The sequence below is a fragment of the Python bivittatus genome, unplaced genomic scaffold, assembly GCF_059951505.1.
Source record: "Python bivittatus isolate LINGU-HERP-01145 unplaced genomic scaffold, Pbiv_v1 ctg000020_np1212, whole genome shotgun sequence".
Classification (NCBI taxonomy): Eukaryota; Metazoa; Chordata; class Lepidosauria; order Squamata; family Pythonidae; genus Python; species Python bivittatus.
The window spans coordinates 383522-409973 of record NW_028277030.1 but is presented as its reverse complement, the minus strand read 5'-3'; the positions used below and the strand labels follow the sequence as shown (position 1 = coordinate 409973).

The following is a 26452-nucleotide window of genomic DNA, read 5'->3' as shown; positions in this document are numbered from 1 at the left end:
AAGGGGTTAGAAAATATGATGAGCAACTTTCAGATGATGCAAAGATAAAGGGAGCACCAAACATCTTAGAGGACAGCATCAAGTTCCATGAGGATCTTGACAATCTGGAACAATGGACAGAAACCAACAAGATGAATTTCAACAAGGACAAATGCAAAGTCTTTTCATTTGACTAGGAGAAACCATGCAAAAAAAATATGGATGGCTTGATGGATCACAAGTTAAACATGAGCCAGCAATTTTAGAAAGGATACTGACAAACTAGACTGTGTCCAAACAGCAACTAAAATGCTAAGGGGATTGACATTTTTAAAGATATGAGGAACAGTTGGAGGCATTAGATGTGTTTAACATGGAGAAGGGAAGACTGCATGGAGACATGACAGCTGACACTTGGCTAGAACCAGGAGACTGAGTTCTAGTCCTATCAAAGCCAGCTGGGTGACTCTGGGCCAGTCACTCTGTCTCAGCCTTAGAAAGAATGCAATGGCAAACCACTTCCAAAAAATGTTGCCAAGAAAACCACATGTAGCCACCAGAAGTCAAAGGAGCACACACAAAAAGTGCAAGTAATCCAGTTGCTGAAATTTCTGCATCCTTAATCATTTACTGTTTCAATAAACAGCAACAGTAGTACTTTCATTTACTGTATGCTTATATTTAAGTAGAGTATACAAATCACAATGCAGTTGAGTTACTCAACAATCAAACATTACATCCACAGCTGTACCATAGTTTAAACTGTATTTCTTTTTCCAATCTCACTTCTGTGAGAATCTTGCTTTCAGCTGAGAAAGCAGCAGCAGGAGAGGCAAACTAATATCTGGTTCACTAGAAAAGCTACCAAGATACTGAGCGATCTTAGGAAACTGCAGGACATCCATGACTGGTTTTATGACAGTTCCATTTGCAAAAGCCACATAAATCCAAGACTGATTGGTCTCATAATCCATCTTTACCATCTTTTCCACTGTCTTCAGACTGGGGCGGCGGGGAGAGGAGGAGGAAGACAGGTGGTCATGCAAATATTAAAAGCAAATGGAGACTTACAGCAGTGGGAGAAATCTCTGGACTGAAAGAGCTATTGAACAGAACACAGCAGAGATGGAAGGTGCACTCACCATCTGCTGCCAGTCATCATGAAATGGATATCCCTTTCCCAATTCCTCCTGAGGAGGGAGAGGTTGAGACTTTGTTAGTCCTAACTGAAACAAAGAGGGAAGCAGAGGGAGGGCCTTCTGCTTTTCATGCCAGGAGGGTAAGAAAATCCTGGTATCTCAAGCTCCAGAGAGAAAAGAGAAAACAGACACATGGTTATGTGAGGAGCTGGCAAGGTTAGAAACAAAGGAACTGAGACCACACCAGTTAATTACAGCACAGGTAGACCTTGCTTACCAAGCGATTCATTCAACGATCGTTTGAAGTTATGACAGTGCTGAAAAATAACTTTATGACCAATGCCCACATGTACATCCTTCACAGCATTGCCATTACAGTCAGTACATGTTGTCTGTGCCTGACCTGTTTTTTTCCTCCCCCCCTCCACAGAGAGATTGGAGAGGAAGGGATTTCAAGAGAGTAAGCAGGCACACAACGGGGAATACACCGGGCTGTTTTCATAGCATACTTGCTGCTCCCAGCACCAAGTGCACTCGTGGCTACCAGCGTTCATGGCTGCCAGCACCACTGCATTCCTTTCAATGGGTATTCCCCTTTGTGTGCCTGCTTACTCTCCTGTAATTCCTTCCTCTCCAATAAATGTAAATTCAGACATTAATCCCTTTCTTGCTAATTTTCTCAGCACTGGGGTGAGCATTCCAAAGTGCAGAGGAGTGGCTAGGAGGCAAACAAAGGCAGAAGATGTGGAACTGATTAGTCTTGTCAGTTTCCAGTCAGCTATCCCATGTCCAGGTGAGCATTCCAAAAGGTGGGGAAGTGGGGAAAAGGAAACACAGTGGCTTCACAATTTGATCCTCATTCAATCTTTCTATGTGACAATACCACCACATCAAATTTCTATCATGCTGGTCACTCACGTTTGTAATCAATCCACATCAATCCAGCACTTATTCATTCTTGACCCTTTCTCCTTTTTTCATACATGCTTCTTTAATAATCCATTCCTACTACATTCAACTTCCATGTTTTTCCTGACATACCCAACTCTTATTTCCATAGGTGGGCAGAAATACATTCTCACCTATAACCATTTTTGCTTCTTTTGACCAACAATCATTCCTTGCAAGAAATTATCTATTACTATCAGATTTTCCCATCTTTAGAGCAAAGATTCAACCAAGATACTCACATTCATCTACTTGCTTTAGTTTTTTTGCCATTTATAGATAACTTGTAACTGTGCGCTCCAGTTTCCTTGTCAAACACTACCACCTTGGTCTTTGATACATTAATTTTCATATCCTTTTGCATATTACAATCTAACAAATGCTACAAATCATTTGAATTTGCAGTTATCATTTGCACACAAAAGTACATGTGCATTCACATCCTCATCCAACGAGCGTCTCTTACACATTTATCTATAAACACATTAAACAACCAAAATGTCTTTCTTACATCTTACTTAATGCTGTACCATTTGCTAAGCCTTCCATTTATTCTTACATGTGTTTTCTTTCCATCATATACCAGATGCAATTTAAAGTGCTTTAAGACCCATAAAGCTCTTTATGACTTGTCACCTGGGTTCCTGTAGCAACACTTGCTCTACCTGGAACCAGGCTGACCTATCAGATCACCTCAAGAGATACTACTCTAATTCCCCACTTTTGGAAAAGAAAGAAGAAATGAGGCTAGGAGGCACTATTTTTCACTAGCAGCACCAGTTCTCTGAAACAGTCTCCCAGAGGAGATTCCTCCTTGATTGCATTCAGGCAGATGAAAATTGAGCTGTTCTATACAGCATTCTAGTTAGATTGGGCCATCTTGTATCTTTCTTTTATTTTTTAGTGTATATCTGGATCTACAGGGATTATTTCTTCTTTTTATTTTATGCTTACTGTAGATGCTTTAAACTCATATATCCAATCCAGCCTTTGGATCAATATTTTTATTCACTGGCTGAAACTACTCCACAACCCTGTTGGTCTGGTCCACCTAATACTGGCAGATATCTAAGGGGGATCCTACGTCCCAGCAGCACTAAAATTATTCCGGGCCAAGTCATTAGCGCAACTCCTTTATGGAATCTTAGTGGGCCCCTCCTCTTCCTGTTCCATGCCACTGGAAAAAATGCAAGCCAAATTTATTAGAGCACTTCTTCAGATGCCTAGATGCATGTCAAATGCTCATCTTCGACTTGAAACTGGTATGATTAGGGTTGCAGCTAGAGTGTGCTTAGCCTCTCTAACCCTTTGGTTAAAGTTTAAATTGCACCCCCAGGGTCTTATACCTTGTATCTTCCAAGATAATTTCCAGTCGTCATGGATTAAGGCCATTAACGCAAATCTTCTAAAATTAGGATATTCTCCAGCTACTCTCCTGGAGATGGATTTTAATCGAGCAAAGCAAGAACTAAAACAAAAAATAAAGGACATTGAGAGACAAGAAGATATAGGAAAGACACCACTCTTCTTGTTCCCTGCATCCAAAAAATACACAGTTTCAGTCGCCAGCTATCTCAATCAACTTGAAATTATCTGCCATTGGAGAGCTTTCTCCTTAGCACGCTGCCATGCCCTCCCCTCTGCTGTCTTGGAGGGAAGGTATAAAAAAATTCCACTGGCCGCTAGATTATGTCCATGTGGCTCAAGGGAGGTTGAAACTATAGAACATGTCCTCCTGCACTGTGCCTTTTACGAAGACCCCCGCATCAAATTTATTATGCCATGGATCGCCAAACATCCTGGACGTACAGACCACGAGCACATGCAACTGTTGCTCATAGATGAACATCCTATAGTAACAGAGCAGGTAGCAAGATTCTGTGCAGCAGCAATGAAGATCTGCCTCACCAAGAGACCAAAAGGCTAACCTCTGTAATGGCTTGTATACTTAGAAAACTTTTTATAATTTTGCCTATACTTATTTTTACATATAGCATAGTCACAATGTAGACTTTTAAGTTTTATACTTTACATTTAATATATTTTTAATCCGTACATAGTTAGTACATAGTTAGTATAAACAATATAGGCTATATCCTAGACCTCACTCGTTGAGCTGAACAGGTAATAAGTGTATTCTAATATATATGCCTCCCACTACAAGTTGTTAACATTCCAAGTTTGATTATGCTTGTTTTATAAACTTATGGTCTTACTGGTCTATGACTGTAATAAAGATTGATTGATACACTCTTCGGCATTTGAGTGATCAGGTTGATTACAGCAGTGCCCATTCAACCTTTAGATTCTCTGTTATTCCTTTTATGTCCTACCTAGATTTCTGCATCATAGTATTACAGTCACACCATTAACATTCAGTTTGAAATTACTTGTAAATTTTAGTAATTTAGGGATTTTATATACTGTCTAGCCATTTATATTTTGACATTTTTAGAATTATATATAGTTTTATATAATAGTATACATCTTACATAGATTTATATAGTTGTATTTATCACTGATTTTGAAATTCCAAATATATAGATATATAACATTAATGGTATTGGTATATGCTTCTATATTTGTGCTACTTTTTAAACCCTAGTTATTCTTATAGTAAGTTAAACTATTAAGATAATGGAACAGCCTTTAATTTTAGCACTGAATGTAAATTTTGCAGGTCACTGTAGTAAAGGATTATAGGTAGTTCTCGAGTTATGATCATTCGTTCAATGACTGTTCAAAGTTACAACGGTGCTGAACAAAGGGACTTATGACCAGTCCTCGAAGTTCTGGCCGTTGCAGCGCCCCTGCGGTCAAAAAATTTGGGTGCCTGGCAACCAGCTTGCACTTATGACCAGTTGCAGTGTCCCATGGTCATGTGATGTGAAGGAATGTATCTATGAAGAGATAGCAACAGAGAGCAAGGCCACCAGGAAGGGAAAGGAGACAAAAGCCAACACAGCCCACAGGGGGATCACGGGAAGCATAAGAGGTTTAGGATAGCCACTCCCCAGAATCTCCCAGGGTATATCCACTAGTTGCAGGAGTATAGATTTAGTCTGGCAGGATTCTATCTATATAAGCAAATAAAGGAACTTAACTGGACAGTTTCACTGTTGTTTCCTGGACTGGGCCTGACATGTGATCACTATTTGCACCCTTCCCTGCCGGTTTCCTCCAAGCAAAATCAATGGGAAGCCAGCAAGGAAAGTTGCAAGTTGTTGGGGTAGGTCTCTTCCCCATCCTTGACTTTTCTCACTCGCATGCACTGCACTCTCCTTCCCCCATTCGCTCGCACACATCCCATGCCCTCTTTCCCTGGCCTCCCTGCAATCACATACACAAATCCCATGCCCTCTTTCCATGGCTTCCCTGCAATTGCACGCACCCCCACACCCTTTTTCCATAGCCTCCCTGTGATCATACACATGTACATACCCTGCACCCTCTTTCCACACCCTCCCTACATCACACACATGCACACACGTACCCTGCTCCCTCTTTCCGCACCCTTCCTGCAATCACACACACACGTACCCTGCGCCCACTTTCCTTGGCCTCCCTGCAATCACACACACGTGTACACATAGCCTCGCCCTCTTTCCATGGCACACACACGCATATACCCTGCACCTCTTCCAGAGCCTCCCTGCAATCGCACACACCCTGCACCCTCTTTCCTCGACCTCCCTGCACTTGTACACATGCACCCCATTCCCTCTTTCCCTGGCTTCCCCATTCCCCACCCTTTCTGAGCTCACACTGCATCAAGCACCCCCTCCCCAATTTGCACGTGGCCTGCATTGGGCTTCCCAGGGCCTCCCCCAGCCCCCTGCAGTACTCCCACATTCCTTACCTGAGACTCCCTCTGCTTCCTGCTTAACAACCCACACGTCTGACAACTGGGACTGCCTGGATTGCTGTCACTAAATGATGCGGTCACATGACATCGTGCTTTACAACTGCATCACTTAGCAATGGCAATCCCAGTCCCAACTGCAATTGTAACTTGAGGACTACTTGTACTATTGCTACATATAAAACACTGACAATCAATTTGGATTGCAGGCGGATACAAATTATTATTATTATTATTATTATTATTATTATTTTGACTTGTCCCCGCCCATCTCCCCACAACAGGGGACTCTGGACGGCTTACAACAAACTAAAATCAGAAATACAATTAAAAGTTATAAAAACCAAACATTACAAAAATAAAAAAGCTAAAAAATCCAAGAGGCTGATAGGGGCCACACCAGGCCGCTAAGGGGCCAGCCAACCCCATTTCTGATATCCTCCCTCCCCACCCCAGGCCAGATGGCAGAGCCAGGTCTTCAAATCCCTCCGAAAGGCCTGGAGTGAGGGGGCCTGTCTCACCTCCGGGGGCAAGATGTTCCAAAGGGCGGGGGCCACAGCAGAGAAGGCCCACCTTCTGTATCCCGCTAGTCGAAGTTCTTTTACCACAGGGATCTGGAGCATGCCCTCTCTGTGAGATCGGGTGGGACGGGTTGAGATCATGGGGGCGAGGCGGTCCTTCAGGTAACCTGGCCCCATGCCATGTAGGGCTTTAAATGTAATGTAACAAATGTAATGCATGCATGAATAAACAAACAAATAAATAAATGTCCCACTTGTTGGATTTAATATCCAACTTTCAACTCCATATTCAAAAAAAGAATTTATAATTCAAGACTATTCACTTCATCATATGCTTTTTCTAAATCAAGAAACATATAGCACACTTTCTCAAATCCACACATTTCTCAGTATGAGTAAATACGTTAAATGGAAAGACCAAGGTTATTGCTATGGTAGAGAATATATAAGATTTTTTTTTTCAATGTCCTGCTTCAGCCAAAAATATTGTCTCCATTTCAGGAAACGTTATCGCTGCAGTCAACAGCTGTGCACCATTGCAATGACTTGCAGAAAGTCCAATGCAAATGGAACATCATTCCTTGAAATTATGGTGATACAAAACTCTTCCCTCCCCATCCCACATTAGTTTCATTAATCTCCTTAACACAGAATATTCAAAACCAAGCCTATATATTCTAAGTAATTCTACTGAATCACTACCAATCATATCCTCACTTTTCACTGCGCACCTGATAACCTGAAGAGGATCTGAAACTGTAAAACAATTATGTCATGTACCTTCCACACTAAAATATTTAGGTGTTAATGGTATATTTTTTTTAACATGGAGGTATTTCCAAATAGATAAAAAGTACCATCAACTTTGTCAGGGACTATACCACAGAAGCTTGCAGACCGTGTAATATAAATCTGGACATCAATTTTATTTATCCCAGTAATATATCCTAGGGGCATGCAAAATGTTTCATTTCAAACTCTTTCAAGTGTGAATTTTAACAAAACTTCCCATTTCAAGAAGAAAATTGTTGCTACAAGCTTGAAAGAAATAGTTTTGAATATTTTGGAAGCACTTTGAGCTTTGAACAGTGTTCTCATATGAAGCAGAACTGTTCCAAGTGTCAGACGCTTCCAAAATACTTAAAATAACCCACTTGCACTACAAGCAGAGTTTTTCAAAGTTTTACACTCAAAGCAGTTCAAATCAGAATTTGTTTGGTTTAACACCAAACCTGTTTCTCAAACTCATGAATAACACTGTACTTTTAAAACCTTAGCTTACACCTCAATTTATTTTTCTGTCATAGGCTTCTTTCATTTCAGAAGGTAAAAAAGCATGCAGTGATCTAAAATTTAGAATGATTTTCCAGATGAACATCTTAATGCAAACATCAAGTATTTACTTACTCAGTTATATTTAAATAGGTAAAATTCTTTCAATTAATGGGGATAGCCATGCGATCCAGACCTCCAAAATTCCCCATACTAGAAGTAGCCCTAGTAAAAAATGCAGCTCATTTGAATAAGGAACTTGAAGATGGAATGAACTGCACTTTTTTTCCAATGTACTGCTGTACTAGTTTAGCGTAATAGAATTGTTATACTAAATCCCAATTTTAAAAATAGCCTTATGTACAGGTGGTCCTCACTTAATGACCACTTGTTCAGCGACCATTCAAACTTGCAACAGTACTGAACGAATGGTACTTACAACCAGTCCTTGGAGTTCCAGCCGTCGCAGTATCCCTGCGGTGACGTGATTGCTGGGAAGTCAGCAAGAGGTCGCAAATGGCAACCATGTGACATCCTCGCTTAATGATCTATGGTGATTCACTTAACGGTGGCAATCAGGAGTGCTGGAATTGCCATCACTAAGCAGCACAGTCACATGAATCATGCTTTAAGACCATGTCACTTAGCGATGGCAATTCTGGTCCCAACTGCTGTCATTAACCAAGGACTACCTATACTTAAATTATCTGAACTTAGCTACAATGGATTTGGTCTCAGTTCTTTTGTGGTAAATTTTATTTGTATTTCATTTTGTTCCATGCATAACTGTTATTAATGATAACTGATACATAAACAAAACATACTTCAACGGTATGTGAAAACTGCTTGTGGCATGCCTGCCTGAAACAGCAGAAGCCACTGATAAGCACTGGACGTTATCCAATGAAATTGGATAAGCACTGGACGTTATCCAATGAAATCATTGATTTCATTCTCAAGAAGAGGTTTCAGAGTTAGAAAGAAAAAAAAATTGCCCCTGAATTAAAAACAAATGCTATTTGTTGCTACCCCAAATATTGTTAGCACACAAACTTAACGAACACCCTAAAAATGGTAATTTCAAGCAAATGCTGCTACACACACATGATCTACATGACTATTGCTAAGAGACATCCACAGCATGTAACAACAGTGAAATGTGTTCTTAACTTAAAACTAAATGGAAAACAAAATGGTACACAAAGGGGAAATAATACAAAAGCTTTGCTTCCTGTCTTCAAAACAAGAGCTGCTATGAAGAGGACATATAGTTACCTGCATCCATATCTGCAAAGAATGGAACAGCCAGTAAGGAAAAGAAGGAACCAGAAATTCAGTGTCTCAGGTGGATTTAAAAGTTCATAAGGAGAACAAATACAAATAATCAAGATATTAATTTTAATGAATGGCACCTTAAATAGATGTTACTATGATTCATACTGGATATAATAACTAAGGGAAGAAGCTACATGCAAAATATATCTTTGAATGTTTCATGATATCAGATATCAGAGAATAAACATAAGATTATAGTGCTTATATCTCACAATAATATAATTATAACTGGTACTGATAATCTGACAAGTCATCCAGAGGCAAATTCTGCATCAAATGAATTTACTGCTCACACAGTTGCAAGTAAATTCGTAAGTAAAATCAGACATGTTTTTTTGGCTGAGAAAGATATACAGCAGAGGCAGGTAAAAATAAAGTCTGAGGACACCAATGGGTTTCCAGATACCTCTTTTGGTACTTACCAGATTCACTGCCCCACCTGACTTTTTCTTAAAATTATTTCAATTAATGAATAATAAACAAACAAATATTGGACATTTTTATATTATAAAGCAAAAACCTTAAACATCACTTCTATTTAAGGAAAACCTCTGGGCTCCATTTAAGCCCTCCTTTAGGCATTTTGGTGGCTGCAGCTCAGTGTTTTATTTCTAAGTATACCCTCTATCCCACAAAGTGTACCTATCTACCATTTTATGGATAAGCCAGGCCCTTTCCCCAATAGCAGCCTATTTGAGAGAGGCTCCCTGAAATGCTTTCAAAATTCCAAATGTGCTCACAGCTTCAAAAAGGTTGCCTATCCCTGAGATTCACTGGAAAAGACCATGCATTCTAGTTGGCTCTGATAGTTTTAAGACCTCATGTGTCAAGATGAATTATATTAAACAAGGTATGTTACTAGTTTGATCTCTTTAAGAATACATATAGGTAAGCATGGGAAATGCATTTTCAATTCACATGCAATTTACTTTGTATGCTAATATTTCATATTTGACTATTGTTAACACCCAGTGTAAATGTTAAAATAGGGGTGGACAATCCACAATCAACAGGCTGCACGCCAACAATTAAAAATCAGAGCAAATTGAGATTCAGCAGCAAACCCAAGATAAATAGAAGTATGATTTCCCTTCATTAGCAGAAGGAGAGACTAAACAAAATAAAAGTTATCAAGCTAATTCAGCAATTAGTGTGGAATAAATTTAATAAAATGGTGTGTAAACTGTAGCATAGGCTTAAAATAAAACACCTAACCTGAACCATTCACCCCAAACTCCTGAAATCTCAGTCCTGTTTATTTGCATGATACTTGGTAATTCCCTGCAACTTTTGTCCATCCCTGGTTTAAGAAAGCATGCTTGTAAAAGTGTATCAATCATTTTACCTTCTGGTGATTCCTCTTGGACATAAGTCCCAGTCAGATAACGATGTACAAGAGCAGATTTACCACTAGCTAAATTCCCCACAATTCCCTGTGGAGATAAAATATGAGCGTTAGTTTTTATTTAAGTTCTTGAATGAATTTGCAAACAGAAGTAAATAGAAACTATCCCAAGATATGTACATTACTATAAGTGATATATTAATACTAAACTCCTACATATTTATATCAGCTTATGCCCAAAAGGTAAAAATAAACATCATCCTAACACCCTGCAACTTTATTTAGTCCTCCATTACATTTTCCAATAACCGTGGGAGTGAAGTGGCTTCAGAAACACAATCCATATAGTTAGTGGAACCAGGATAACATCATTTTTTATTCCCTGGCATGCAAAACTCAACAGCCTGGAGATCCACACTAATCATCATCCTGTAGCAGGAACTCTCTACCTTGCCTATCAAATATGTAGACTATGTGGATGTATTTGGAAAGGGGAGTAAAAGACCATGGAGCAGTCTGCCTTAGGAAGTGTGGACTCCCCTTCAATGGGAGGCACTAAACAGAGGCAAGATGGCTGGATGACTGGAGATGCTATCATATTGGATCTCTACACTGGGCAGGAAGTTGGACTAAATGATCTGCAAAGTCCCTTTCCAAGCCTTACATTCTATGATTCTGATATCCTGTTCCCCACACTGAGCAAATCTGGGTAATTCTTCAATGTTTATACAGGTAATCCCCAGTTTAAGAATGGGTTCTGTTCTCAAGGTCTGTCCTTAAGTCAAATTTGTACGTAAGCCGGAACAGTATTATTGTATAATACTGTATAAATAGTATTGTGTAATGAACTCAAACCACTGTGTATTTAACTCAAATCATTGTGTATTTAACTCAAATTTTGCTACAATAGATTCTGTTCTTAACTATGTGTCATCTGTAACCCGGGCATTCTTAACCCAGGGACTACCTGTATTACTTCAACTTCCAAGTTAAGATATAGAAATGCACTTTTAATCTATTTTATTGGACTATTTGGGCTACCATTTTTCCTTGAAAGAAATTCAGATGAATCCAGCTAAATCTCAGTCATCCAGATCTCACCTGCCCACCCTTTCCTTGTATAAGTTGATGGGAGCTGTACTTTGAGACCTTTGGAATTTAGGTTCTTTGTGGATCCAGGGTATGCTTTGCATGGAGAAATGCAGTTGTTCTGCCGCTTTTATTCTTTAGCCCAAGGCACCCCAATTCTGCCAATTAATCATCCTCCCCAACTTAAAAGAACAATCTCAAAAACTAATAGTACACCACTAGCATTTAACTCCAATTAGAACAGTGTAAATATCTCATAGTTACTCTTCAAAATGTTGGATGGGCTATACAGGTAGTCCTTGTTTAGTGACCACAACTGGGACTGGCAACTAGGCGAAGCGGTTGCTAAGTGAAACATCATGATTTTATGATCTTACTTCAGCTTTCCTTTGCTTTACAGACCTGAGAAGGTCATAAATGCAAGGATTAATTACAAAGTTACTTTTTCATCACCGTTTTAACTGTAAATGGTTGCTGAATGAGGCATTTGCTAAACGAGGACTACCTGTATTCAGAAGGGAACACTTTTTCCTATGAGGTGGACTTGCAAACGGGTTGTCCCTTTCTGGAAGAAAGTATTTAAAGAAATCAGAATATAAACAAAAAATGCATTCCAGTATTGAGATTATTTCATATTTTCAAGGAGGTTACTGTTAAGTTAAACAAAAAGGAACTTACTGTATTTTTATTCCTAGTTGCCAAATCAATAATTACTCAAAGGTGAAAATTCTTATATAATTTATTATTGGACAAAGAGAGTGCTAAGGTAGGGTCAATTGCTGCTTTTGAAGACGTCACTGATAAAATCTGAATATTAAATTCACAGAGGGAAAAATCACATTTTTATTGGATCCAGAAAGATTATAAATATGTTAATAATAATAGGTAGTGATTATGGGATCTAGAAATGAATTTTGAGATATGCTATTCTTAGATGTTATCTTGTATTCCTGTTCCTTTTTTGTCTTACAGAATGTTTAAAATGAAAAAAATTTTTTTTTTTTAAATCCTATCCTTGCCTTCAAAAGGTAATCCATTTTAGGGTGTTCAGCAGATATATAGTTGGCTCTGCTGCAGAATAATAATGAAGAATGATGACTTACCTAAAAGCTTATATGAGAGAAAGCAAAATGTTTACACTTAAATATATTTTGTACAAAACTACCACTATCCCTTTTGATTCTTTTTTATGTTAATGATAAGTATTGCCTTTGTCTAAAATAACTTATCTATTTATTCAAGTTTATACCCCTAACCAAGCCCCAAATTAGTAATGATTTTTCAAACCTATTCTAACTTCATATTATCTTATTTATTCCACCATCACTTGGCTTAATAGTATTTCTTAAAGGTCTCTTCCCATAAAATAAACCAGCATTGACAACTAAGCTTTAATGTTTCACATAGCCCATTGTTAAGTAAAAAGCTCTACAATCAAAAATAAAAACACTGAATTTTTTTGATACTATGATTAAAAATGTGGATATCCAGTGAACTTTCTTTGGATCAGGTTAACAAGCCTAATCCTCCTTCGAACAGGAAACTATTAGGACCTTATTTAAAATGGGAGGGAGGCTTAAACCAATCTTTTTCATTCTTTCCTCAAGCCAATCCAAATATTACTGGAAAGATGTGGATCTTAACAACGAACAAATATCCAGCAGAATTAAGAATTTATCTAGAATTTGAAGGTGTTGACATGCTCAATAATCCAAACAAAGAACACACAAAACCAGTATTATACATAATATACATACACACACACACACACACACATACACAGAGTACTTCCAAGTTTCAGTACTCTACCAACATCATGAGCTAGGGCACCTCTACATTATGCCTGAAATCCACAAAGAGCAAATGTAAGAGAACACAACTAATAAGTACCCTTTTAGCCAAAATAAATATTTCCATCTGTCTATTTGACTTAACTGAAAATTTAATACATTGCACATCCCATTTTGCAATCTAAGGATACAGAATATTTGAAGAGCTGAAAGAAACAAATCATTTCTTTCATCTAAACTACCCACAGGCATTAAATATACATACTGAGAAATTACTTACCACTTTTAGCTCGGGCACTGATCGACTTAGTGTCCATTCCTGGCTATTTACAAAGGCATCTGTAAAATTGAACATTATATATTTTTATAAAATATTTTAACTGTATACGATCATTACTGTAAGTCACTTAGTCTATGGATTGGAATGAAAGAAATGAGAAGAGTTTTGTTGACATAAATAAGTTTTCCTTACTTCTACTTTAGCTCTCCGCCAAAATCTTTTTCTATTCCTGAGCCTATGAGATGAAATATGAGACAGCTACAATGGATAGGAGAACTGCAGAATTTGTAGAAGAACTTATACCACTGAAAAGGTACTTCTGCTCAAGCAAGACATCTTTGATTCCAAATGTCTCTCTCTAAATCACATTTTAATGAAGTATCGCCCCTATTTTGTACTTCAACTTCACTAATGAGACCTCAATTTGGAAAACAGATGAAACTACAGTCCATAAGTTGTTCTTTGCTGAGGCACTTAACTATAAAAAAGTATTAAATACTAGGAATAGTCATGTGGGGTTTGCCTATGCAACAGTTAATAGCATGAAAGAAAAAGGGTACAGTAAAGGACTCTGCACCACAGTAGCCACCTCTGACAATAGAATATTTTTATATATCTATGCAAAGTTGTGTTATGAATGGGAAAGATAAATCATGGCATTACTGTAGTGATGGTTGCAGCCAAGCTATGGTTGGCAAGAAAGCACTAAGTGCACCCGTTAGTAATTTGTTGAGCCTACTCACTCCCTGAGCCAATTAATAAAACTCTATATTACTTAGAATTGGGTATGCCAACAGCTGCACAAAAATAAAAGTATCAGGCAATTCTCAAACTATTTCTGTTTGTCCAGCCTCAGTTCTTCAAGCAACACAAAATCAAAATGCCTGCTATATAATATAAATGTTCCACTCAATTGCCAGTTTATATCCATTACTTTTACAAGGGTGAACTACAAGAAAAATTTACTACTAGGTATCTAGTATTAAATCATCCCATGATAATATAATCCAACACAACTAGGGTGACCAACATCCTCTGTTATTATAATTCTGTACTAAGATAAAGTAATTAAAATGCAACTCTATTCTAGCCAAAAACTATAGTGCATACTCCTAAAGAAATTCTTATCATCTACTCAAAAGGCATACTGGTAAAATGTTGCAATTATCTTTACCTTCTCTGCACTAATGTTATGAGAGCACATAACAAAATCTAATCTTCAAACATCTTAAACTGATGGGCCTTGAGATTTCCCCTCATGATTGATGAGAGCCAAATTTTACTTCTGTTTCTCAAAATGCACTGTTTCATAAAATTAATGACATACTGCATACAATAGCACTCAACACATTTTATTGAAACAAATAATTACACACACACACACACACACAGAGCTTTCAAAGGCTTTGCTCTTGTTGGAATTATTAAAATTTAGAATAGTGTAAAAATGTATGAGAATTTGTTTCTTTGAATACAAAACATTTAAACCACAATCCTGTATCTTATAGAACATCTCTATACCACCCACAAGATACAGGTGAAACTCGAAAAATTAGAATATCGTGCAAATGTTCATTTATGTCAGTAAGGCAACTCAAAAGGTGAAACCAATATATGAGATAGACGCATTACATGCAAAGCGAGATATGTCAAGCCTTATTTTGGTATAATTGTGATGATTATGGCGTACAGCTTATGAAAACCCCAAATTCACAATCTCAGAAAATTAGAATATTACATGACATCAATAACACAAGGATTGGAAATAGAACAATATCGGACCTTTGCAAAGTATAAGCATGCATATGTACTCAGTACTTGGTTTGGGCCCCTTTTGCAGCAATGACTGCCGCAATGCGGCGTGGCATGGATGCTATCAGCCTGTGGCACTGCTGAGGTGTTATGGAAGACCAGGATGCTTCAATAGTGGCCTTCAGCTCCACTGCATTGTTCGGTCTCATGCCCCTCATCTTTCTCTTGGGGTTCAGGTCAGGCGAGTTTGCTGGCCAATCAAGCACAGTAATCCCATGGTCATTGAACCAGGTTTTGGTACTTTTGGCAGTGTGGGCAGGTGCCAGGTCCTGCTGGAAAATGAAGTCAGCATCCCCATAAAGCTCGTCTGCGGAAGGAAGCATGAAGTGCTCCAAAATCTCCTGGTAGACGGCTGCGTTGAACCTGGACTTAATGAAGCACAGTGGGCCAACACCAGCAGATGACATGGCTCCCCAAATCAACACAGACTGTGGAAACTTCACACTGGACTTCAAGCATCGTGCATTGTGTGCCTCTCCATTCTTCCTCCAGACTCTGGGTCCTTGGTTCCCAAATAAGATGCAAAAGTTGCTCTCTTCAGAAAAGAGGACTTTGGACCACTGGGCAACAGACCAGTTCTTTTTTTCTGTAGCCCAGGTAAGACGCGTCTGACGTTGTTTGTTGTTCAGGAGCGGCTTGACAAGAGGAATACGACATTTGAAGCCCATGTCCAGGATCTGTCTGTGTGTGGTGGCTCTTGATGCACTAACTCCAGCCTCAGTCCACTCCTTGTGAAAGTCCCCAACACTTTTGAATGGCCTTTTCCTGACAATCCTCTCCAGGCTGCGGTCATCCCTTCTGCTTGTGCACCTTTTTCTACCACACTTTTCCCTTCCACATAACCTTCTATTGATGTGCTTTGATACAGCACTTTGGGAACATCCAACTTCTTTTGCAACTACCTTTTGGGGCTTTCCCTCCTTATGGAGGGTGTCAGTGATGGTTTTCTGCACAACTGTCAGATCAGCAGTCTTTCCCATGCTTGTGATTCCTACTGAACCAGCCTGAGAGACTATTTAAAGGCTCAGGAACCCTTTGCAGGTGTTATGGATTCATTAGCTGATTAGAGTGGGACACTTTGAGCCTAGAATACTGAACCTTTTCACACTATTCTAATTTTCTGAGATTGTGAATTTGGGGTTTTCATAAGCTGTACGCCATAATCATCACAATTATACCAAAGTAAGGCTTGACATATCTTGCTTTGCATGTAATGCGTCTATCTCATATATTGGTTTCACCTTTTGAGTTGCCTTACTGACATAAATGAACATTTGCACGATATTCTAATTTTTCGAGTTTCACCTGTATGTCCGACCTCCCCTTGGAAAGGTGAAAAAAGAAATCTGGCTTCAGAGGAGGAGATCTGCACTAAATCCCCCTCTAAGCTGCTGAGAACTGCTGGGAAGTAGAAGTCAGAAGTGTTTGGAAACATGACAAGGTAGGTAACATACCTGGAGAATCATCAGCCTTTCTAGTCCCCAAAATGCACAGAAACCAATACAAATTGTGGCAGTGACCCATTTACATAGAGGGGTAGGGGGCAGACAAGCAATTGCAAGTGCCAAAAAGCAAACACTGGACACACCAAAGAAATTGGGAGATTGTTTCATTTATTCACATCTGCCTTTTTACCCACTCAGGGATCAGAACTTTAAAATTAATATGAGTCTCCCTTGAATCTTCAATCTGTCAAATAATTAAATCAAATTATGATGTCCAGTTGAAAACATAAACCATCTTAACAATAGCAGTTTATGTTCTTTGGTCTTCCCCTTCCCAGCAGGCAAGTGTGGAACACCAGCCTCAGCTGAGGAAGCTTAGGCAGTCTTTTTCCTTGACAGTATCAAACTCCTTTGCTTCCCATCTGCAATTTCTATTTGAGGGAACAACTGAGTTCCCCATTAGGGAAGTGAGCTGTTTCAAGGCCTGACCTCTTTGAGTTGAACAGTGAAGTCTACAATTCACTTTCTCTTGGTCATCAAGAGTTCCTGATGCTTCTGTTGTAGCAGGCATGTTGTTCTCTGGCAAATCCTTTTCCAGGCTTGTTCCTGCCAGTATCATTTTGCATCATCCTGAACTTGTTACTGTGCATCCTGGCTTGCAGAATCATAAAGAGAGGATCCTGGGCTGCAAGCAGAGTTGGTTTCTTTAAATGTGGAGCTGCAGCTGGCTCACCAGAAAAAGAAAGAGGGAATGGCTTAGTTCTTCATCAGTGAAGGGACCTGTTATGGGATTGGATCTCTTTGAACAGCAGCATATTCTTCCACAATTTGGTCTGTTACTCCCTCACCAAAAGCCCTTTCCTCACAGCCTTTAAGCTGATCAGGCTCTGAGTCTGAAAATACTCCCTGATGTGGCTTGTTCCCAAGGAGGCTCGTGTTTTCTCTCCCCCACACAGATACAGCACTTCTGGAGCTGCTGTATAATAAGTCACTGGCATTGAAACCAATGGGAATTCATTTAATAATTGCTTAACAGAACCTAATGAAGTTTGAAATAAATCAGTGGCCATGTCTTTGGGCCTTTTCACTAATGCTGACAGGGGTACTTTTAGGCTGAAATTGTATAAATAGAATATAATTGCACTAGATTCTAAATAAACACATAGAACATTGTACTGCTAAGTAAATTTTATTGAGGTTTTACTCCAAGTATTTCAGTTCAAATCCTTTAGGTTATTGGAATACAACACATAAAATTAAACACTTTGTTTTCTACTGTATATCAGAAATACAAAACCGATTCAAATTTTTGTAAAATTAACCCCACATCATTGCTTCTGATTATATTTTTTCATGGTACCTGTCCTACTAAAACACAGATGCTGGTACACTGTGAGAGATGCAGAGCCAGTACTGTATATCTTCTGCAAGTTAATTCAAGGTGGGCAAATATTTAGCCAGATTAATTCTTTGAGTAGTTAAGTGTTCAAAACTGTATCATTGTTTTTAAATGTTATGTGGACTGAGCCCTTTGTTAAATCGCAGCTCAAAATCCTAATTTGCATCAAGAAGTCAAAAAACCATTTTTGTGTCAGCATTAGAAATGTCTGCACACCATCTGCCATAGTGCTGAATTTATTGTAAACATTAATCTACTATCAATTTTAATCAGATAGTGATTGTAGTATTAATTCAGTGCTCCATCATCTGGCTATTTCAAAACATTTGGCATCTTTTTTCATTTAACATGAAAGCCTCATGACATATACCTTTTAAATCTGCTTAGTTAACACATGATATTTCATGTTAAATCACTTGCTTAAGACTATACACTGATACAGGTGGCCCTCATTATCCAAAGGTCGTTCCAGCCTAGCAACTGTGGATAACTATAGATAAGACCTTGCAAAAAATGTACTTTACCCCATGTACAAAAACCTATCCACCATCTGTATATTAATAAAGTAGCAAAAAATAAAACCAAAAACCAGTGAAAACCAAATGCAAGAAGCTTTACTGGGGATACCAAGGTCTGAGCTCTTTTTAGCAATCATGGATATATAAAGCCATATGTAATGGAACTCCAGATAATAAGGACTATTTTTATACAGTTTTAAACAAAAAACTCCTGGATAAGTTCAAAGGTGAACTTATTAAAAGGCATGGTACAAATCCCAAAATATGGTCAGCTGATTATTTCCAAGAGGTTGGCATGCCAGACAACTGACTGAACAAATATTATGAGATTCTGGAAAAGTACTACTATGTAGATAGTACCTAACTTTATTTCATTGGATCCTAATATCTCACCACTTCATGACTAAAAATAGTTGCTCCCTAGCTCCACAGCAGTATGACAAAGTTTCTTCTATGAGTTCATCTCAACATCATTAGTGACAAAGACCATCATTTCATTGGTAATTGAGGAGCCTCTAAGTTATATCTCCACCTAGTTGTGAAACTAAATCAATACCCATTAATCTATCATAGACTGAAGTATCTAATTACTCTCAGAGATTTTTGATCAAGTTGAAAAATGTGGAGAAAATGGAAAAGAAGAATAAACTTTAAGAGAATTCCAAGTCACTTTGTTTCACAATTACAGCTTATTTAATTGTCATAGCTATAAAAAAAATCGATTATTAAGCTCCTGGCATTTTTTCAAAAAGCTTTATGTACATGGCTATCCTTTTTTTTTTCCTCACTTGGAAATTCAACAAACCATAACTTCCATTTTCCTTTTCTGCTTCGTATTTTTCACATAACCTTTTATATATCATATTCCATGTTTTCTCCAGAGACCCAGTTTCTCCATGAAATTATTTATATGCACATCTGTTTACAAGTGTTAATAAATCATTCTCTTCAATTTGGCCATTCTTGAGGAAAGAATGTTTTCATCTTATAACAAACAATTCAATTAAAAAAGAACTCCTATAAATCCACTATAAGATTTAATACTATTTATCATGGATAAAAATTGAAATCAACATTTTCTATCATACTGTACTTCTCAACCAACTCACTCATGAAATGTTTTTCATAGTTAACTACTGTTTTGCAAATGGTCATTGTCTACAGATTATTCTCACAGTCAATTACCACTCCTTTAGCTATTCCAACCCTCTCCTTCCCAGGCTAACAACATTTGTGTTATTCTTTTTTCATGTCTTTGATGAAGAGAATTGTGATAGATAAAAGTTTGTGCAATGATATATTAATATGCTTCAAGACTGTTGTTTTAGATTAGAAACTTCTAGTACACTCATTTGATATTTTGTGAACCTGTTGTAAACAGTCAAAGCACAATGGTACAATCAGCCACAAAATCCAAAATTTTCCAGAAGTGGAGCTTACAGTGAGTGATGAGGCTGCTCCCTGCTATCCTCCCTACCCACTCAACCCTGGCCCCAAGTACTTTCCATCTACCTCTACCTTACCCTCGTATTTCTAACCATGTTGTTTTCCAAGCACTGAGCTGCAGTAATTCATTTTTATTTTCCAAGAATATCTAGAGAATATACGTAGAACCCAAAGGCATCTTAGAAGCAGATGATTCTGGAACTGAGCTTTTGTTTTGCAGGTTACTATAATCATAATTATAGCTGTCTTGTATACTATAAAAGTTAAAATGTGTTTTGTTTCACAAAATTGCCTAATACAGGTAGTCCTCACTGAACACCATTCATTTAGTGACTGTTCGAAGTTACAACAGTGCTGAACAAAGGGACTTACAACTGGTCCTCACACTTACAACCATCACAGCACCACTGCAGTCACATGATCACGATACAGGCATTTGGCAACCAGCTTGCACTTACAACAGTTGCAGCATCCTGCGGTCACATGATTGCCATTTGCAACCTTTCCAGCTGGCTTCCAGCAAGCAAAATGCAGAACAGTGTGATTTGCTTAATGACTGCATGATCTGCTTAACGGCCACCGTGATTTGCTTAATGACTGCTGCAAAAAAGGCTGTAAAATTGGATGTGACTCACTTAACCGCCCCACTTTACAATGGATTTTCCAGTTCCTATTGTGGTCATTAAGCAAGGACTACCTGTAATCTGCTGTGAGGTAAACACCTAATTTTAACTCACTTCCTATCAAGTAAAATATGAAGATAACAGTTAGTTAAACACTATAAAAATTATGTAGGGATGGTAGGAGAGATTGAAAAGAGTTTTCAGCATTACATATGCTATGTTTTAACATACAACCCTCATGAATTATTGCTAGATCTCAGTCCCTAAAGGATTTGTGAACAGTGACAAAATTCTTAAACAACAATCCGTAGTTAAAGTTGAAGTGCATTAGCATGCCCAATAGTCTTCTTAAAAGTGTCTGAAAGAGGTTGGGAAGAGCTCTACGTAAGCATATATGTGTATTATGTCTGGGCTTTTTCCTTGGAGTACCCTGGATCTCTTTTCACTCATTTTGGAGGCAAGAGCACCAAGAATCCTTTCAATCCTCCATACCAACTCCAGGTTTTGCTCCTTTTCTGATGGCTAAAAAATTTTTGCCTGCCAGTGAGTTTCATGCATCAGTCTATTACATCAACACATTTTGACTGTCTTGTACTTTTCCCCCACCAAATAGCTTCGGGATAGGGTCATTATGGTTATAGCAAGACCAAACACAAGCACAAACGGCACCAGCTGTCTCCCTGGGCTGAAGGAGATGCCTCGGGGTATCCAAAGCGCGAGTCCATCTGGCACTCCACAGCGCTCTCTGCCTCAGAGCCCCGCAAATAAGCAGCTGTGGGAGGAGGGCCTTTCCCCGCATCCTGTGAAACTCTTTAGGTGACCCAACTTTGGCTGCTCAAAACCTGCAGGCATCCAACTAGTAGTCCTCGCTGTCTACCTCCACCTGGCTGTCACCTTCATCCTTTCTCCTTGCCAAGAGCAGCCCCCACCCCAGCCAAGGAGGCCAGCCAAGATCTTTCTTTATTAGATCCCCAGGATTCGGGCGACCCGGGGAGAGGAGAGGATGTCACCTGCTGCACTGCAACTGAGTAGAAGGGTGGGGTGCCTCTATTCTCTCCTCCTCCCAACCAATCGTCACAAGTGAAGTGCAAGACTAAGTGGGTCCAGAAAGATCCTTTATTGCACTTGGCCCGGCCGTATTTATAAAACTCACCATGTCAAGTCATTTCGGGAGGCCCTTCCCTCCCTTGTCTCCTGAGGTAACTGCACAGCTCCTTTTTCTCTCCTGAGCTCACCTCTCAGCCGTTTTAATGAATAGAGTGAGAATGCGTCCCCCTTGCAGTGTTTGGCCCATCTATTCTACAGCACAAGGTTGAGGGGAGAAATTAATAAGGCTGCCCTTCTCGATTTTGTGGTTTAGAGAAGAATGCAAAAAGAAAAATGCCTGTAAACAGCAAAATAAATCCGATTATCTTTCTCTACTTGAGGTTAGTGCAAGCTTGTAGTATCTTTGCAAGCAACTGTCATTCAAGCCAAGATTGTAAAAATAAATAGACTCCAAGAGCTGAACATCTGATCTTAAAACCCACTCTTAGGCAAACATGTTCCTTAGTTGTAGTTATCATGGTATAAACTTCCAACATTTGAAGCAACAGGTATTTTGAATTTCAAAGACGAATTTCATCTCAAAAATGTTGGAAACAATAGCAAATTCCAGAATGCAGGTTCATTTATCTATGGAATGACTTAGTTTACAAGGATATATTCTCTAGAAAACAGCCAGATAGTCTGCCTACACAGACTTTTTGCTGACATCTTAAAAGTCCAAAATCATGTAACCCATATAAAACCATGTTTGTCCCCTAGCTAGATATCAATTTAATACTTGTCATACTAAATTTAGTTCTTTGAAATTGAAAAACTAGCTAATTATCATCCTAATTATCATTTTTAATACAGATATGTATTACTTGGATATAAGATTAATTATTGTTTTAAATAATTTATCAGTCATTCTGGTTACTGAGAATCTGTATTTTAGTTGTGGTCTCAGCATGGATTATAATAACTTGTATATTAACTTTTCATTTATATTTTATTATTTTGTACTGTGCCTAGTTATGGGTGATGAAAAATAGAACTACTACTGCTACTAGTATAGAAGATACACAGGAAATAATTAATAATACAATCCAAGAAATTATTGCATAGAAAGCTGATCTATGTAATCAAGTAACATTCCCTGGCCTTTAAATGATGCTTATAAAAATAAACAACTTCTGGCAAGGCCTATCTTAGAATATTAAACTAATCAGAAATACTATAGCTCTTTTGGGCACAGACATTTTGTAACAGGCAACAGTAGTTACATTATTTTTTCCAATCTGGACTATCAGGTATGTTCACCGCCATGAGTTGACAAGAGAGAGAGAGAGGGAGAGGGGTGGGAATCATCATCATCATCATCATTAAAGTAATAGAAAATGAAGAAGCTAAAGTGCTCTGGGACTTTAGAACTCAAACACACAAGGATCTGCCACACAACACCCCAGACTCAACAACTGTTGATAAGAAAGACAAAAAAAGTCTGGATAGTGGACACTGCAATACCTGGAAACAGCAGAATAGAAGAGAAAGAACTGGAGAAAAATCACAAAATAAAAAGACCTGCAAACAGAAGTAGAATGACTTTGGCAAAATAAAGCAAACATAGTACCAATAGTTATAAGCACCTAAGGTGCAATACCAAAACATCTGGAGCACCAGTGCCAACACCATCGGCATTGACAAAATCACCATCAGTCAATTGCAAAAGGCAGCTTTACTTGGAACAGCATACATCCTGCAATGATACCTTTAACACCATCAAACAACATCTGTCTATTCCAGTTCCTTGGGAAGGAATCCATAGGTGGATAAAAATGCCAAATCCCGTCTAAACATCTGGCTGACTGTGCGACCAACAATAATACTTCCCTCCAGCAATGCCCAAAAGCAGAGGAGCTTTCATCATTTTAACAAGACCTGCAGCAAAATCTTGTGAATGCCCATCTCTCCCTATTTTGATACACATTCCAAAAGTTCTCATCAAGGTCAGTGGCTCTTCAAAAGAATATCCTGTGAAATGCTGGGGGCCAGTTGTATTCTTATTTCCTTCTAACCCATTTTCAGCTTTCTATAAAAGAATATCCATAAATTTAAGAGGAAAGAGGTTTCCTAATTACTCGAGGAAACACCTACTACAGATTTCCTAATTTCCTAATTTCAAAACACACTGGACATTTAAAGAAATTATACAGATATACACAGAACTACTATTTGTTATACCTGTTGCAGCTTAGGTACATTATGCAAGGTATTTAAAACTGCCAACATAACCGAATGGGAAACTGAGTTATGTGTTATATAATCCAAACTAATTATGTTAAATGCAAGAAAGGAGGAAGAAATAAAGTTACATATATACATACTCTTTTGCAGTAAGTGATATTGTTTGAAGGAGAGAGAAGAAATAGTAAAGAAAAGATATTAAAGGCATAAGATAATAGAAAAGGAAATATAAGTATCCTTTATACTAGCCTTATTCACTACATTTCTCCATACCTTTTTATCCTGGCAAACCATTCTTGCTTCCACCACATCCATTGTTGTTGTTGTTTGTTGTTGTTTAGTCGTTAAGTCGTGTCCGACTCTTCGTGACCCCATGAACCATATTGCGCCAGGCCTTCCTGTCCTTCACTGCCTCCCTGAGTTTGCTCAGTTTCATGCTCATTGCTTCAGTGATGCTATCTAACCATCTCATCCTCTGCCGTCCTCTTCTCCTTTTGCCTTCAATCTTTCCCAGCATCAGGGTCTTCTCCAAAGAGATCTCTCTTCGCATTAGGTGACCAAAATATCTGAGCTTGAGCTTCATTATCGATCCTTCCAATGAGCAATCAGGGTTGATTTCCTTTAAGATTGACTGGTTTGACCTCCTAGCAGTCCAGGGGACTCTCAAGAGTCTTCTCCAGCACCACAGTTCAAAGGCATCAATTCTTCGGCGCTCGGCCTTTTTTATGGTCCAGCTCTCACAGCCATACATTACTACTGGAAAAACCATAGCTTTGACTATGCGGATCTTTGTCGGCAAGGTGACGTCTCTGCTTTTTAATATGCTATCTAGGCTTGCCATAGCTTTCCTCCCAAGGAGCAAGCGTCTTTTAATTTCATGGCTGCTGTCTCCGTCTGCGGTGATCTTGGAGCCCAAATAAATGAAGTCTGTTACTGCTTCCATTTCTACCCCTTCTATTTGCCAGGAATTGATGGGTCCAGATGCCATGATCTTAGTTTTTTTAATGTTGAGTTTCAAGCCAGCTTTTGCACTCTCCTCTTTCACCCTCATCAAGAGGCTCTTTAGTTCTTCTTCACTTTCTGCCATTAGGGTGGTATCGTCCGCATATCTGAGGTTGTTGATGATTCTCCCTGCAATCTTAATTCCGGCTTGTGATTCTTCCAGCCTGGCATTTCTCATGATGTACTCTGCATATAGGTTAAATAAGCAGGGTGACAGTATACAGCCTTGTCGTACACCTTTCCCTATTTTGAACCAATCGGTTGTTCCATGACCGGTTCTAACTGTTGCTTCTTGGCCCGCATACAGATTTCTCAGGAGACAGGTAAGGTGGTCTGGTACTCCCATCTCTTTAAGAATTTGCCACAGTTTGTTGTGATCCACACAATCAAAGGCTTTTGCATAGTCAATGAAGCAGAAGTAGATATTTTTCTGGAACTCTCGTGCTTTCTCCATGATCCAGCGAATGTTGGCGATTTGATCTCTAGTTCCTCTGCCTCTTCGAAACCCAGCTTGTACATCCGGTAGTTCTCGGTTCATGTATTGCTGAAGCCTAGCTTGTAGGATTTTGAGCATAACCTTGCTAGCATGTGAAATGAGTGCAATTGTGCGATAGTTTGAGCATTCTTTGGCGTTGCCCTTCTTTGGAATTGGAATGTAAACTGACCTTTTCCAATCCCGTGGCCACTGTTGCGTTTTCCAAACTTGCTGGCATATTGAGTGCAGCACTTTAACACCATCATCTTTTAGTATTTTAAATAACTCAGCTGGAATACTGTCATCTCCACTAGCTTTGTTGTTAGCAATGCTTCCTAAGGCCCACTTGACTTCACTCTCTAGGATGTCTGGCTCAAGGTCAGTGATCACACCAGCGTGGACATCAGGGACATTAAGATCTTTCTTGTATAGTTCTTCTGTGTATTCTTGCCACCTCTTCTTAATCTCTTCTGCTTCTGTTAGGTCCCTGCCTTTTTTGTCCTTTATCATGCCCATCTTTGCACTAAACGTTCCTTTCATATCTCCAATTTTCTTGTAGAGATCTCTAGTCTTCCCCATTCTATTGTTTTCCTCGATTTCTTTGCATTGTTCATTTAAGAAGGCCTTCTTATCTCTCCTGGCTATTCTCTGGAAATCTGCATTCAGTTGCTTATATCTTTCCCTTTCACCCTTGCTTTTCGCATTCCTTCTTTCCACAGCTATTTGTAAAGCCTCATCAGACAGCCATTTTGCTTTCTTGCATTTCTTTTTCTTTGGGATGGTTTTAGTTGCTGCCTCCTGTACAATGTTACGGACCTCCGTCCATAGTTCTTCAGGCACTCTGTCTACCAAATCTAATCCTCTAAATCTATTCATCACCTTCACTGTGTACTCACAAGGAA

At 38.8% G+C, this 26452-nt stretch overlaps 1 protein-coding gene across 2 annotated transcripts in view; it reads right to left on the bottom strand.

Moving 5' to 3' along the window:
* AGAP1 (ArfGAP with GTPase domain, ankyrin repeat and PH domain 1) overlaps window positions 1–26452 on the bottom strand; it is a 428513-nt gene that overhangs the window by 372023 nt on the left and 30038 nt on the right. For both annotated transcript variants that reach the window (XM_088132847.1, XM_088132845.1), the window contains exons 2-3: window positions 13561–13619; window positions 10402–10489 (exon numbers count right to left, since the gene is read on the bottom strand). In XM_088132847.1, coding sequence (XP_087988973.1) covers window positions 10402–10489; window positions 13561–13619 — 147 coding nt within the window. The remainder of the gene's footprint in view (window positions 1–10401; window positions 10490–13560; window positions 13620–26452) is intronic.